General features: G+C 37.0%; 1 protein-coding gene across 1 annotated transcript; it reads left to right on the top strand.

The window, feature by feature from the left end:
* Positions 1 to 4,498: 4,498 nt before the first annotated feature.
* Positions 4,499 to 12,093, top strand: LOC108167230 (NACHT, LRR and PYD domains-containing protein 5-like). The gene is given in 10 exon segments (XM_017310611.1): positions 4,499 to 4,575; positions 4,792 to 4,899; positions 5,773 to 5,842; positions 5,960 to 6,197; positions 6,882 to 8,414; positions 8,417 to 8,675; positions 8,762 to 8,935; positions 9,503 to 9,676; positions 10,392 to 10,438; positions 10,535 to 12,093. Coding segments are annotated over 10 exon segments (3,222 nt in total). The 3' UTR covers positions 11,077 to 12,093.
* The last annotated feature ends 4,031 nt before the right edge of the window (positions 12,094 to 16,124 follow it).

Here is a 16,124-nt window from a genome sequence, read left to right as displayed (position 1 = left end):
ACGCACCACAGAAATCTGAGCTGACCATCAAGCAAATCATTTTGGTCCGACCTGTCCCACGTTTTGGGTCAGGTTCCAGTTGAGGTTTGCCCATAAATCTAAACTCAACACTGGACTTAAAGAAAAACTGTTAAACATGAGTGGGACCTCGTCCAAGTTGATTTGATCCTACATGTTGAGTTCAGTTGCCTATTTTTCAACAAACTCATGGAAACTGTTGAGCTTGGCTTGAAAGACAGTCTGTGCTCTGACAGAGAGTTGCATTGCATGAAGCGGTAACAGCAATAAGGCCCACCTGTAAAGTAATTTATACTCATTTCTTTGGCAGCTACCAGGATGTAGCAATGTAGCGCCACCATTGACAAGCCTCTTCCATCAACACGCTCTTCAAAAACCCATCTATGGACTCGTTTCTCAGGCTTTGACCATCTTGCTTTCACTCTGGATTAGCTTTTTCACATATGGTGATAACTCCTCAATTCATGTCCATCCTTATAACATTTAACACATGAATTAAAAATGCGTCATGAAGAGAGAAAAAAGTTGCACCAAACTATGAAAAAAAGTGCGATAGTCTGGAAAATATGATAAAAAGGATAAAGAACTTTGATCTTTGATCAGTTTTTGTTTTGTATATTAATCATTCAATCCATCCATCCATCCATCCATCCATCCATCCATCCATCCATCCATCCATCCATCCATCCATCCATCCATCCATCCATCCATCCATCCATCCANATCCATCCATCCATCCATCCATCCATCCATCCATCCATCCATCCATCCATCCATCCATCCATCCATCCATCCATCCATCCATCCATCCATCCATCTTCTATATCCTCTTGTCCCTTAGTGGGGTTGGGTTGCTGGTGCCTATCTCCAGCAGATTGCCAGTCTGTCGCAGCTTCCTGTTAATACAACACAACAAATCAGCTCTCTCCTTGAACCCCATTAAATCAAAAAGCACAACATACAGATGGCATACAAATTTGGGGACGTGCGTGCTTCACTGCTGCTCATAGCCCTGATCCATATGGAGATTGTTGCTATAACAGGGACTGCAGCTGCTTTGAAAAGGGATTATAAGGAAATGGGGAAAAATACTGCCAGATTCTTCTTGTTCTTTGGGTTTTATTTTTCCATCTTTAAAGAGAATTTTTAAAAAATTATATAGTGAAGCATCTAGATCTGTTATAATTGCTTAATTCTAAGCTTTGTTTATTTTAATCATTGTTTTCTAAAATCCTGTAAGCACTTTGAGATTTTTGTATGACTGTCAATGAGATCCTTTCACTTGTGTGCTTGTATTGGTTGTTTTTTCTGCTATGACCTTTGTTTCTATGTCATGACCTTGTGGTTAAAAGCAACAAAAAAGCTAAACAAACTTAGCTTTTACCTTTTCATGGGAGTGGATGAGCAAATAAAACCTTTTTTATTTTTATACTGTTGATAATCATAAAGCAACCAAATTATGGTTTTGGGTTTACTGATTTATCATTTTTTGCACTTTTTCCATGACAACAATTATAATCTATTTTTAATTGTGTGCTATTCAGTGGTACAAAAGCATAAACCTAATGTAACTTTTACTTTATCCTGAAGCCTGTTTATAACTGGGCAGTTCTGAGATGTTGATTATAATCTGTAACTAACAGACAGCCATACAATCCTATTGCTTAAAATGAACTGATTTTTAAAAACTTTTTATCATGTTTTTTTACCTTCTTTTTTACTAAATTACACAATATTGTAATCAAAATATGTGTCATGTATCCCTGCTTCTGTGTAGTGAATGTAGGTTTTGTATTTGCTCACTTGTTTACATATTGGAGCATTATTTTGGAGCACTATGAACAATAAAGATAAACACTGATGTCAGTTTTTTATTAAATTTTTTTGTTCCACTTATATCAGTAATTAATAAAGTTGTAGATATTTCACATACCATAAGATAAAGAAATTCACATTCACAATATGGTAGACTTTTTGCAAACCAGAGAAAAGCTCAGAGGTGAGGTGGCTGCCTTTAACTGTCCTTCTTGCTCCACTGTGACCTTGGAAACATGAAAACAGCACCAACAGCACATAACTTCACTTACAGCAACAAACCTGGAGATGACTGTAAACACAAAAGAAATTGCGAATCCAGAAACAAGTCACTCGTAGAGGATCAAGGTCTCTGTCTATTTTAAATAATCAACAAAGTTGTGCGCTATATATAATAGTCTAAAATCTAAGTAAATAAGCTTTAATGTTCTGACTGAGGTCAGAAGTATGCACAGTGCCACTAAATGATAGCATGGATTAAAACGGAAGAAGGCAACTTCTGTAAAATGTTTTTAACATATTTGTTCAAACTGTTACTATGTTGTGACAGTGTAATATATGACTAAGATATTATGGAGAAACAATAACCCCCTCTGCCTTCTCCCTGTGGTTGTACTGCGATCTGCAGAAATACACAACTAGGTAAAAAAAACAACCAATAAATGGTTTTCCGATAGCGTCAGGTTGTTTCTCTGCCATTAGCACAGCTGCTGCAAACTTAGTACAGCTGAGTTTGTTTATAATTAATACTTTAAAGTTAAATGCATTTCAAAATGTAGTGGAACAGTGCAAATTAATTATTTATTTACATCCTTTGCTTGCTTATACCTTGGGCTATCTCTGTAGCTGCCTCACAAATTTCTCTAGATGAGGAGTTGGTTGTTCTGGTACCAAAGAAAATTATCCCATCAGACATCAACGACTGCAGACCTGACATCCCAAATCATTAAGGTCCTGGAGAGATTCCTGTTGCCCCACCTGAGTCTGACTGAAGACACTTTGTTTTCCTAAGACAGTCTCTTGAAGAGGATGGTCAGGATTGTCTATAATTTTCTTGATTTTATCAAGATCCATGATATGTGCTTGTCTGCTTACTGCCAACAGCCATCAAGATCTACTATAACTCTTTGAATTAATATGAGTTCCAACAACATTTAATTTTTCTTTGGCATTAATAAAGTATTTTTGAATTGAATTTGAACTCCAGTTCTCAAATGCCACTGTCCTGCAAAATTTGGATCCAATCCTGCTCTAACACATGAATCAAAATCCTGAATGTAAGTCCTGCAAAGGTCTGATAACTATTCATTTGATTCAGGAGTGTTGGATGCATCCAAAAATCCAGAACAGTGGCACTTGAGGACTGGAGTCAACAATCACCTGGATATATGACCAGCTGGTCCTAACAGACCTGCAGGTGTGATATAACTTGCTGTGACACCTGTTGAGCTGTTGAGTTAAACGGACTGGAACACAAACCTGCACTATCTTTTTGCAGGTTCTGGTCCAGTTAGAAACAACAATAGTACTAAATAAAACTCCTCCTTAACAGGGAGGAGTTCACTGTCACCACCTTAGCACTGCTCGCTGCTTCCTCAGTGTTTAGATTTCATTTTTTCACATTTAATTTTGTTGTGGTGCAGGAAGGTTTAAGGTAAGACAAAAGATTATTTGATGCTTTCCTTGTCTTTTACAGGTTTATTTTTTTGTAATTCTCCTTATTCAAGTTATTTACACTCAGTATAAACCAAGCAGGGAATTAAAGTCAGTTTGGATTTTGTATTGGCTGCTTTATGCAGAACAAAAATAATTATTTTGTTTATTGACACTAAAGTAAATGAATATTTTTGAAGAGTACTTTGATATTGGATTATTCATGGAGGTATTTCCTTTAAAATTCTCAAACTTACTTTGAGTTTCAATTTCTTGTGAAGCTACTTTGATTGATTTGTGGAACTGAGATCACGGTGCCAGTAATTTCTTTTAGATGTAATAATAATGATTATTTAATTTCCCTTTGGGGTCAATAAAGTATTTTTGACAGAAAAAATCTACAATTACAAAACTTCTATAAATCCTTTCTCTCTGACTTCAGCTTCAGTTACAAAGCACAAATACTTTTGGACCAAAAATACCTCCATATAAAACTGTGTCATGAATGACCTACAACAAACATACAGTATCAGCCGACTTCTATTTTCCATTGCCATTTCAATGTTTACATCACACATTGCTGTTGAATGAAGGCACAAACTGATGCATCCATGAAAAAATGAAAGCAAATGGTTAAGAGTAAAGACTTTATTCATTATTTCCTTGCACAATTTTCTGAGGGCATTTTTCTAACTTATTTGTTGTTGGCTGTGTTGTACAATATAGAAACACTGTTTTTAAAATTGTACATTACTACCAGAAGTGGTAACTAGTTACATAACTTTTTGGAAAAATGTAGTTCTATACCACTTTTCATTTTTACTTGAGTAATATTATAAAGTTGTTTTGCTACTCTTACTTGAGAAAATTTTATGACTCCTTAATTTCATTGAGTGAAGAATAGACTGAATTGTGTTAAATGCACTGGAGAAATCAAAAGAACATGATCCTCACAGTGCTGCCTGCTTTGTCCAGCTGACCGATCTGTGATTGTTGACCTGAATTTGAAAACATGGATTCATCTGATGACAAAGAAGAGGAAGTTCATTGCTCTGAAACGACTTTATGCAAGGAACAAGAGGGCAAGAGGTGAGACGTCACATGTCTTCATGTCTGTGAAAAGTCACAGACATTACATGCATTACTTTGTCTATATGGAAAATGGTGTGCAAGGTCACTATTATTTTTACCTCTGTAAATTAAAATTATTGCTATAATTATAAATTATGTTAATTAACTCGAGAAGATTGTTTCTGACAGCAAATGAGATAGATGTCTGACTGGCATTTACGTTTTCATCCACAGGAAACAACAGAAACAAGAACCCGATCCAAGCTGTCTGTCCTTCAAAAGCAGCTGCTCAAAAGATGCAATTATTTATCTTAATATAGATCAACCTTCAGATGCAAAGAGGTGAACTTCATGGAAATTTTCTCTGTAATATAAGTCCCACTGGAATGTTATTTAAAATTTCTTGTTGTTAGAGGTGGAAAATTATAGAATTGTATTTTGTTATGAAACCAACTTATTTCAAATCCATCATGGAGTTAAAGGGAAATGAAAGATAAAAAAATGAAAAATAAATGTTCTGTGCCCAAGGGTTCCCCCTACAAAGTTCCTTCAGAGGGTTTTATGAAAAACACATATGTTGTAATAAATTAATACAAGCGTCATTAATGCTCAGTGTGACCATCTGCTGCCATCGGACTCTTTCCAGACTAAATATTAATTTAGAATTAAAAATGCAAGTTCCTAACAATTGGAATATATTAAACAACAATTATTGCTCTCTAAGCTCTTTTGATAAATCAATATTGCATACAAAATGATATGATGATCACAATATATTTGAGATACATGTTGTGAGCTCAGTTTTATAAATTTATAGGTGTTAAGAAACTCCTTCCAGAAAACCATCCATTTTAAATATTTCTATGTGTCGATTGGAAAACTGGAAGATAGAAATATTTAAAAACAACTGAAGTCCTGTCAGAAACACGTCAGCTTAAAGTATCTTGTTTAGCAACATGGTATCAGGATCATTAACCACTTATTATCCTTGGGAGTTTACATGTTTGAAAGTTCAGTATTGTCTCTCTTATGTAACATATTGAAAAATGAAATGTAAATACATCTGTTGACTAAACTGCTAAATACAGTTAGCTACATGACAGTCGTCTTATAGAGAACTCATGATCATATATAGGTGTTAGTGATCTCTACTTAGTTTGTCCTGGAATCTTTGGAAGTTAATTCTCAGTGACTTCTCCTTATACTTAGACTTAGACTTGACCAGAGCTCTGAAGTTGGTCAACCTCCCCATGAGTATCAAAAGCAACTGGGCTCCATATTTATGGTCTGTATTCCATAGACACTACATTTTCATTTCTTTTGTTAGTTCTGTGATGCACTTTGTAGATGTGACTTGTGACTTGATTGTCAGATTTGTTATTTAAGTCTTATTTTGTTTCAGGAACTGGAGAAAAAGATTGTGATGTTTGTAAAGGACGAGCTGAAGGAGATCCAAAAGGTCTTGTGTTCAGATTACCCCAAATGTTCACAGGGTCTGGAAGAGGATGAAGAGATGTCTGGAAATGAACATGAAAAGCAGAGCAGCCGCAGAAGCAGCAGTAGAGAGGCCTTTTTAAAGATCACTGTTGACTTCTTGAGAATGATGAATCTGGATGACCTGGCTGACCTTCTGCAGAGCAGTAAGAAATATACTTTTCTACAGAAATAATAAATCTATCAACATTTTTAAAATGCTCGAAGAAAAGGGAGGGAGAGGGTAAAAATTAATTCTTATTTTTTCTTAGATGAATGTCAGATTTCTTCATTCTTTGTTTCTAATGCCTTTTTTATATAGATATTGTTTAAATACAAGGGTTTCTTTCATGATTTATTTGGGGGAGGAGGGGTAATTCTACACTTTTCCCAGATGGGGAGGGTCTGGAATTTATGCCTATGCACTTGATCATCAGGGAAATAACAGCCGAAACTGCAGTAAAGGTTTTGCTTATAGGTACCTGCCTGGAAACGTTTTAAGCATCAACAATGCAAAAACACCACAAAATACACAATAAAATAGGATAAAATAGTGTGTCCTAAGCTAATGTATCTCTCCCAAGACACGACCTCTTACTTGAATCAAAATCAGGGATGATATTTTGAGCATCATACATCTAAATAGTAGGCTAGATTATACTTTAGAGTGCTTTTTGTTTGTCTCCAAAATGCACGGTAGGGAGATTCAGTAATATTTTTTAATAAAACTTTTAGTAATTGCATATTATTTTTCTTGAACTCAGTGTCAAGGACAAATGCTTTTTAAGTGTGATGTATGAAAGCAAAGCAGTAAACCACTCTTAAATTATATTTTTTTCTTTATCTTTTAGAATCATTCATCACATGTCAACAAACACTAAAGTCTAATCTTAAGAAGAAGTTCCAGTTTGTGTTTGAAGGAATCACTAAATCAGGAAATCAAACCTTTCTGAATCAGATCTACACAGAGCTCTACATCACAGAGGGAGGATCTGGAAAGGTCAATGATGAACATGAGGTCAGACAGATTGAATCAGTGTCCTGGAAACCAGACAGACCAGAAACAACAATTAGACATGAAGACATATTTAAACCCTCACCTGGAAGAGATGAACCAATCAGAACAGTGATGACAAAGGGAGTGGCTGGCATTGGAAAAACAGTCCTGACCCAGAAGTTCACTCTGGACTGGGCAGAAGACCAAACCAACCAGGACACCCAGTTCACTTTTCCATTCACATTCAGAGAACTGAATCTGTTAAAAGATGAACAGTTCAGCTTGCTGCAGCTTGTTCACCACTTTTTTAGTGAAACCAGAGGAATCTCCAGATTTGAAGAGTTAAAGGCTGTGTTCATCTTTGATGGCTTGGATGAGAGTCGACTTCCACTGGACTTCCACAACAATGAGATCCTGACAGATGTAAGAAAGTCCACCTCAGTAGATGTTCTTCTGACAAACCTCATCAGAGGGAACCTGCTTCCCAAAGCTCACCTCTGGATAACCACACGACCTGCAGCAGCCAATCGGATCCCTGCTGAGTGTGTTGGCATGATGACGGAGATCAGAGGATTCACTGACCCACAGAAAGATGAGTACTTCACTAAAAGGTTTAAATCTAAGGAGCAGGCCAGAATGGTAATCTCCCACATAAAGAAATCCAGAAGCCTCCACATCATGTGCCACATCCCAATCTTCTGCTGGATCACTGCTACAGTTGTGGAAAACATGTTGAACAAGAGCAATAGAGAAGATCTGCCAAAGACCCTGACTGAGATGTACATTCACTTCCTGGTGGTTCAGACCAAACTGAAGATCATCAAGTACGATGGAAGAGCTGAGACAGATTCAATCTGGAGTCCAGAGAGTCGGAAGATGATCGAGTCTCTGGGAAAACTGGCTTTTGAACAATTACTGAAAAGAAACCTGATCTTCTATGAATCAGACCTGACAGAGTGTGGCATCGATATTAGAGCAGCTTCAGTGTGTTCAGGAGTTTTCACACAGATCTTCAGAGAAGAGAGAGGGCTGTACCAGAACAAGGTGTTCTGCTTTGTCCACCTGAGTGTTCAGGAGTTTCTGGCTGCTCTTCATGTTCACCTGACCTTCATTGAATCTAGAGTCAATCTGCTGGAAAAAGATGAAACGAAATCCAAGGAATTGGAAAAAAGAAACCATGAATCTTCAGAGACAGACATCTACAAAAATGCTGTGGACATGGCCCTAAAGAGTCCAGATGGACACCTGGACTTGTTCCTCCGGTTTATACTTGGTCTTTCACTGGGGACCAATAAGCGTCACTTAGGAGGCCTTGTGAGACCGAGAGAAGAAAGTTTAACAGCTAATAAAGACACAGTCCAGTACATCAAGGAGAAGTTGAATAACAATAATGTGTTGAGAAAAGCATCAATTTTTTCCACTGCCTGAATGAACTAAATGATCAGTCTCTGGTGGAGGAAATCCAACAATCTCTACAAACAGGACGTCTTTCAACACAGCAGCTGTCTCCTGCTCAGTGGTCAGCTCTGCACTTCATCCTACTTTCATCAGACAAAGGTCTGGAGACATTTGACCTTAAAAAATACTTTGCTACAGAGGAAGCTCTACTGAAGCTGCTGCCAATAGTCAAAGCCTCCAGTAAAGCTATGTAAGTACAGATGTAATTGGTTTTATAAAACTATGTAACAAATAAAACAATCAGATAATTACTCTGTACTACTTCTGTCCTTTCAGACTGAGTGGGTGTAACCTCTCAGAGAGAAGCTGTGAAGCTCTGTCCTCATTGCTCAGCTCAACAACGTCTAGTCTCAGAGATCTGGACCTGAGTAACAATGACCTGAAAGATTCAGGAGTGAAGCTGCTGTGCAATGGACTGATGAGTCCTAACTGTGAATTGGAGATTCTCAGGTGAGATTTCAATTCTTCTATTGTTTACATATTTACCAAATTTATGAACATGTCTAAAACATGTTTTCAGTTTTCTGGAAACAATTGCAAATGTTCTGAATCCAGGTCATCAGGACCACCACCCTGCATACTTTAGATGTATTCCTGCTCCAGAACACCTGATTCGAAACCCAGTCAAATACAGAGATTTAAAACGGTGGAGTTAGTGCAACTGACTGATCTTGTTATAAGTTAAATAATCTGCAATGGAACAACTACTTTTTAAAAACCAATATTAAGGAATTATTTACTTAAAACAAGCCTCTATATCTTGCTTAAAACTTACTTTTAAGTTATTTTGTCTTATTTCAAGTGTAGTCTGGAAACCAGACCAAAAATATTTGATAAGATTTTGTGTTTTTGCCGTGCAGACACAAAGTCTTCTGCAGACTGCTGCTTAACAGACCTGCTGCTCTACCTTTCTTAACATGCCTTCTAATTATTCCTTCTGAAAACAAGTTCTAACATGTGCTTCACATTGAGAATATAGGTGAGTGTTCCAACAGTACTGTATGTTTGTGTCTGCAGGCTTTCAGGCTGCCTGATCACAGAGAAAGGCTGTGCTGCTCTGGCTTCAGCTCTGACTGTGAACTCGTCTCACCTGAAGGAGCTGGACCTCAGCTACAATAATCCAGGAGACGCAGGAAAGGAGTTTCTGGCAGCTTTACTGAAGAATCCAAGCTTCAAACTGGAGTCTCAAAGGTGAAGAAATATTTTCTGCAGCCACACAGTGATACTCAGGATAATATACTCAGGACTATTGCGGAACAATAATCCTTGGGGAGGGGGGAGGAGATCTAGATAAATTAATGTGAATACGAGTGTTGGTAGGTAAACCCAGATACCTCAACCAGCCTCAGACCAAGAAATGCTGGTTTATATCAGTAAGGACTTATGATGCATCATGGGAAATCAAGCTAAGATGGAGAAACAATTAATTTCCCATATCAGTGCAAACAATGTTGAACAGTGGTAATTTTAAGTTAATTTCCCTTCAACTTTAACAAACAAAGTAGAAAGATGTGTTTTTATTTATCAATCATAACTGATATGACTTAAAAATATAAATCTAAACACTGAGGTGTGATTCCCAGTTAGGTCTAGTCTATTCTAATACATGAATATGCTTTGATCTAAAAATTATGTTTTTAATGTATGTTAGGGTTATTGTACTGTTGGAATTTTAAATTGGTTCCTAGTCTATTTTATTTATGCATCTTATGGGGCAGAATGAGAGCAATAACACAAAACCAGAGGGACAAATAAACTGTCAACTCTGAACAAAACTAACAGAAATATTAGACGTAGTGACAGATGGACTGAAGAACTCTTAGAAAAACTCAATAAAGTCTAAATTAGGGTGTCCATTTGCATCTTGAAAAATACTGATACCATAAAAACTCCTTCTTTCTAACAGCATGGAGCCTGCAGGAGAAAGATGGCTGACACCAGGTCTGAGGAAGTGTAAGTGCATTTTTGTCCCATTTATGGATGTTCACCTTTGCATCAGTGAATTCAGAAAATTATACATCAGTAACTGCATTGTGTTCTGTCCTTCAGATTCCTGTCCACTAACAGTCGACCTGAACACTGTAAGCAGATTCCTCAAACTGTCTGACGAAAACAGGAAGGTGACACGTGTGGAAGAGGAGCAGCCATATCCTGATCATCCAGACAGATTTGATGTCTGTCAGCTGCTTTGCGCCAATAGTTTGACTGGTCGCTGTTACTGGGAATTAGAGTGGAGTGGGAAAATCTATGCATCACTGAGTTACAAGGGAATCAATAGAAAAGGARTCAATGACRACTSCTGGTTYGGACTTAATGATAAGTCCTGGATGGTAGTCTGCTCTGATGATGGTTATACCTTTTGGCACGATGGAAAAAAAGCCTTCATCCCTGATCCCTCCATCTCCTCTTCCTCCTTTGCCTCTGGCAGAGTAGCTGTGTTTGTGGACTGTCCTGCTGGGACTCTGTCCTTCTACAGAGTCTCCTCAGAGACACTGATCCACATCTACACCTTCAACACCAAATTCACTGAAACTCTTTATCCTGGATTTACATGCAGGAATTGTTCTCTGGGGTCTTGGCTCTTGTTTTAGAGTAATCTTTTCTAAGTTAGAGGAAATCTAACTTTACATGTGTTTCATCCAAGATGTGGTTTCAGATTAACATTCTTTGTAAAACTGAGTTTAAACAGCATAAATAATCACAAAGTGCTTCACTTTAAACACTGTAGTCTGCAGGAACTCCAGTATCAACCTCCTGTTGTATTGCCGATGCTCTCACATCTTTCCTGTACCTGTCCACCAGACTGAAATCCGACTTCCCAGACAGGGGGTCATCGTCACTTCCTATTTTGGCGAGGAATTCCTGCAGGGTTTAGAACACGTCTCGTGTGTTTGTCAAGATTTAGATACAGTTTCAATCTTATGTTGGAGGAGCCACCTAATAATCTTCAGTTTTTTCTGAGTGGACGGGGCTTAAGTGATGTCATTAAACTACCACACCAGTATGTGAAGCAGTGAAGCTCCCTGATGATGCACAAAAAACCTGGTGCAGATCGGATGATGTATTATGGAGATATAACTGTTGGAATAATTCAAGGAGTCAACTTTTAATGTAGACCTAATGGCCTCTTAAGAGGTTAACTATGGTCATTTATTTATTTGGTGGAAATTGGATGATGCATGTGTGATTTAGAGCCAACTGTATGTAAACTTCATGGGATTATAATTCGTCATTCTACAACAGCAACATGCTGCAGCCATAGCTGAGAGAAGGATTCAGCATCATGTTGTTCTGTCGTTGGACTCAGGTCTAAATTGGTATGAATCAAACAGTAAAATTATGACCACAAAACAGGTAACTTCCTGTTCGAAGGGTGCGGGGCTAAGGTGATGTCACATATTGACCATGTAAATGTGATCAATGCTGGTCTGTCATGACGCATAGAAAGTCTGAAGCAGCTGTGAGCTTGTGTGTGGAAGTGATTCCATCTTGACATTTAAGTTTCTGAAGAGTTGCACAGAGACTGTAGCATAATGGCAGTAGCTAATGTAACTTGTACTATTTACTGAAGTCTTTTTATAACTGGGTAGTCCTAGGAGTGACAGACGTATACCTACAATCATATTGTCATCCATCCATCCATCTTCTTGACACCCTTGTCCCTCAGTGGGGTCGGGAGGGTTGCTGGTGCCCATCTCCAGCTAACGTTCCGGGCGAGAGGCGGGGTCACCCTGGACAGGTTGCCAGTCTGTCGCAGGCATATTGTCAAAATACTGAAATTAATATTTAAAAACTTTTATCATGTCTTTTATTGTAACTTTACTAAACACAAAATATTGAAATCAAAAGTTGAATATGTGTCACCTATTCCTCCTTCTAGGTACTGGATGTAGTTTTTGTATTTTCTCTCTTGATTACATTTTGGCATGCTATCAATAATAAAGATAAAAACATTGATGTCACTAGGTTTGTGTTTTGGTTCTTCTTATGCCTAGTCCCACTTATGTCAATGGTAAGAGGTAATTTTAAATACCGCAAGATAAAAAAAAATTACATACTTACCTCTTAACACCATAAGTCAGTGTTTCTCAACCCTGGTCCTCAAGGCACGCTGACCTGCATGTTTTAGGCATTTCCTTGCTTCAGCCCAGCTGATTTCAATCAATGACTGATTAACAGGCGGGTTTTTTTTTTTCTAAAATGCACTCAGTTGAGTCAGGCACATTAAATTAGGGAAAACTCTAAGACACCTAGGACAGTGTGCCTTGAGGACCAGGGTTGGGGAACCCTGCCATAAGTTGTCACAGTAGTTTAGACTTTTTGCTTAATGCCAAAAAACTAAATCAAAGAAAAGATTGTCAGTGTTTCTTTTGATCATCTCCTATATTAGGTTGCATACATACAGTCATGGAAGACATTTGAAACACAAAGTCTGCTGTATTTTCATTGCTCAAACACAACATGCTAATTTTCTGAAGATACTCAGTTGCACATTCCTCAGTTTTAAATAACTGTCAATATTGTACAACATGTTGCCTTTATTTGTTTATATTTTATCTCCGTGAATCTACGTGCTTCGATTGTTTCATTTTTAATTAGAGACCTATCAGTTCTCTAATTAAATGGTTGTGAATTATTAATTGTAGAGGACACAAAAATTAACAACAAACCTGAAGAAAACGATGGTGGTATTTCATCCATGGCCGTTTGTCTGCATAGGTCTAAAAGTTACAGTTAATTGCATTTTGTCTTTAATTTACACAACTATTCCAGTTATTTGTAATTGTGTATGTCTGGATAGTAAAAAAAGAAAAGAAAAGTGTTTGCATATATATAATGTAACATGTTTGTTTTAAATAATTCTGACAGGGATGGAGTTTTTGAGGTTGCAAACGAACCAACAGGTACACGGTGACGTGGCATCTTGCTTTCTATTTCTCTTCAGACAGAACACAAGCAGGTCCAGACTCAGAGAGACAAGAAGGACGCAACTCAAACGTAAATACTATGGAGAACAGGAGAGCGGAATAACTAATGAGCAGACACAAAAGGGTTAAATTAACAGGGAGCACTGGAGACTATTTGGATCAAAATAAATTCTGACATCTGACAGAAAGCACACATGAAAAAAACCCACACTGACATCATGACAAATTCCTTCTGTAACTTCCACATTAGTAACTGTTATTTATCTACATTTATGTGCTACAAGCTATAACATCTGATTACTTTAACCAGGGAGCAGAAGAAGAGGAACATAGCTGACATGATGGAGAACAATGAGGAGAACCGTCAGAACAACAACTGGGTCTTCTTCAGGAGGAAGCAGCTACCAGCAGAGATGGCAGAGCTCCATGGAGAGTTGAGACAAACAGAAGAAACATAAACGCTGTTGTGTCTCAGTGAACAAAGTCTCTTTTTTATGCTCACTCCACACATTATTGTACATCCTGTAGTTTGTGTCAAGGTCCTAATACAATCCTCCCAAAATGTGAGGAGCTTTAGACAGAGTGAAAATAACATTATATAAATATGTTGTGGTGGGATGGTGTTCCACCCTCCTCCACTCTGTGCACCGGGCACCGTTGATTGGTGGGCGGGGCGAATGCATTTATAGTTGGGCGGGCCGCTGCAGGGTGCGTCATCCTTGTTGCTCCCACTGTTGCTACGGTAAGCGGCTATATGTCGGCTTGTGGGTTTGGTCGACTCGTCTGTGATCGGCGATAGAGCACATAAACCATCCAGCTGTGCTCCTGTTCGGTTATCTCCTTTAAAGGAAGATTCACATTATCCCTCACCTTTACAATCCATCCGTGGCCCCTGTTAATATCTAAAATGAATTACTATCTGAAATTCATTTTTCAGATATCTTAAATTATGACTAGTCATAAAGTAAATTCAAGATATCTTGATTTTGGTTTTGACTAGTCATAATTGTAATTAAAGATGTCTCTAATGACTCCATAATTCAAGATGTCGTCTTTTTATTTTTGGATAGGAGATATGTAGTTTTGACTAGCGAAAGCTAAATTCTAAATATATTAAAAGCAAATAATGACTAGACAAAACTAAATTAAAGATATCTTGAATTGTAATTTTGACTAGTCAAAATTCCTTTTAAGATATCTCTAAAAGAATTTGAGATCTTGAATTACACAGCTTTTCTATTTAAGATATCTTAAATTGACATTAAGGCTAGTCAGAATGACATTACTGATATCTTGAATATGTATTCTGTCTAGTCAAAACGTCCCTGACTTGCGTAGCAATTTGAAAGTTGAATAAAACAATGAAAAATAGAGAAAACGAGAAAAGATGTTTGAAAATGCGCTACTTTCATGTTGAAATGGTTTAACAAAAGAAATTTTACCTTTTCAAAGCTGTTTTTAAGTGCATTAATCGGTTTGTCGAAAATGAATAAACAGGAAATTCTTTGCAGATATAAGAAACAGTCTTATAGTTTATGAAGTTTTGCTATCTCCGCATTTCCAACATTGTCGAGCGATTTCTAATTTGTGTGCAGGAAACATAAAATTCTGCAGGCAACTGTTTGGACACCATAAAAGGGCTTCCACGTCATTCTTAATTCAGATATCTAAAATTTTAATTTTGACTAGTCATAATTGTGTTGAAGATATCTTGAATCGTAATTACGGATATGTGTCCCGTGAAATGACAGATCCAGTGACGTCATTTGAGATATCTTGAAAGGAATTTTGACTAGTTAAAATGTAATTGAAGACATCTTGACTTATTATTGTTACTAGTCAGAATGTAAATACAGATATCTTAAATTACCATTCCGGATAGTCAAAATGCATATTTAGATATCTGGAATGTAATTACAGATAGGCCGAATTTATGTTAAAACAGCTTGCCACTGCCACAAAAAAAAAAAAAAAAAAAAAAACAGTTGTACAAAAGTCATATTATAAATCCTCCAACATATTTTTGCTTGACTAAATGTAAAAACTAAACCCGCCATAATACACTGGGGGAAACACTGACACTGGAGTGTTAGTGACACTGGAGATGTATCTCCAGTATCACTGGAGTGTCACTCCAGGATAACTGAGAAGACAACTGAAAATATATTTAAAATTGTAAATCAGTGATTCTTGAGAATGGGGACAAAACAGGTCCTATGGATAAAGCACAAAATTTGAATAAACTATACACAAAATATTATTTTTTCAAATATTTGAGTAAACTAACCTGGGGTCATGTGAGCACAACAATGTATATTTTCCAGGTATTTGCTGAATATTTTTTTATTTTAAACATTGTAGTCAGTGGATGATGCCTGTAAAAGCCCTTGTCCAGGAGCAGAACTCGATACATTATAATAGTTTCAAATAATTAAAGATGTACTAAAATTATATATTATGACAATTAAGTATAAGTAGTTGTATAAATAATTATAAAGGTATCAATAAATTTAATTAAAAATAATTTTTATACATTTTCCAACTCCATTGAAATTTGTCCCTAGTTTTTGTCTACACCAGTGGTTCTTAACCTTTTTTGAGGTACCGAACCCCCCAGTTTCATATGCGCATTCACCGAACCCTTTTTATCGGAATCACTGGTCTACACCGTCGGAAATGAAAAGAATGTAAAAAAAAAAAAAAAAAAAAAA

This window comes from Poecilia reticulata, linkage group LG18 (assembly GCF_000633615.1).
Source record: "Poecilia reticulata strain Guanapo linkage group LG18, Guppy_female_1.0+MT, whole genome shotgun sequence".
NCBI classification, from domain to species: Eukaryota; Metazoa; Chordata; class Actinopteri; order Cyprinodontiformes; family Poeciliidae; genus Poecilia; species Poecilia reticulata.
Note: the sequence above shows the minus strand (reverse complement) of the source record. Positions and strands in the feature narration are given on the sequence as shown.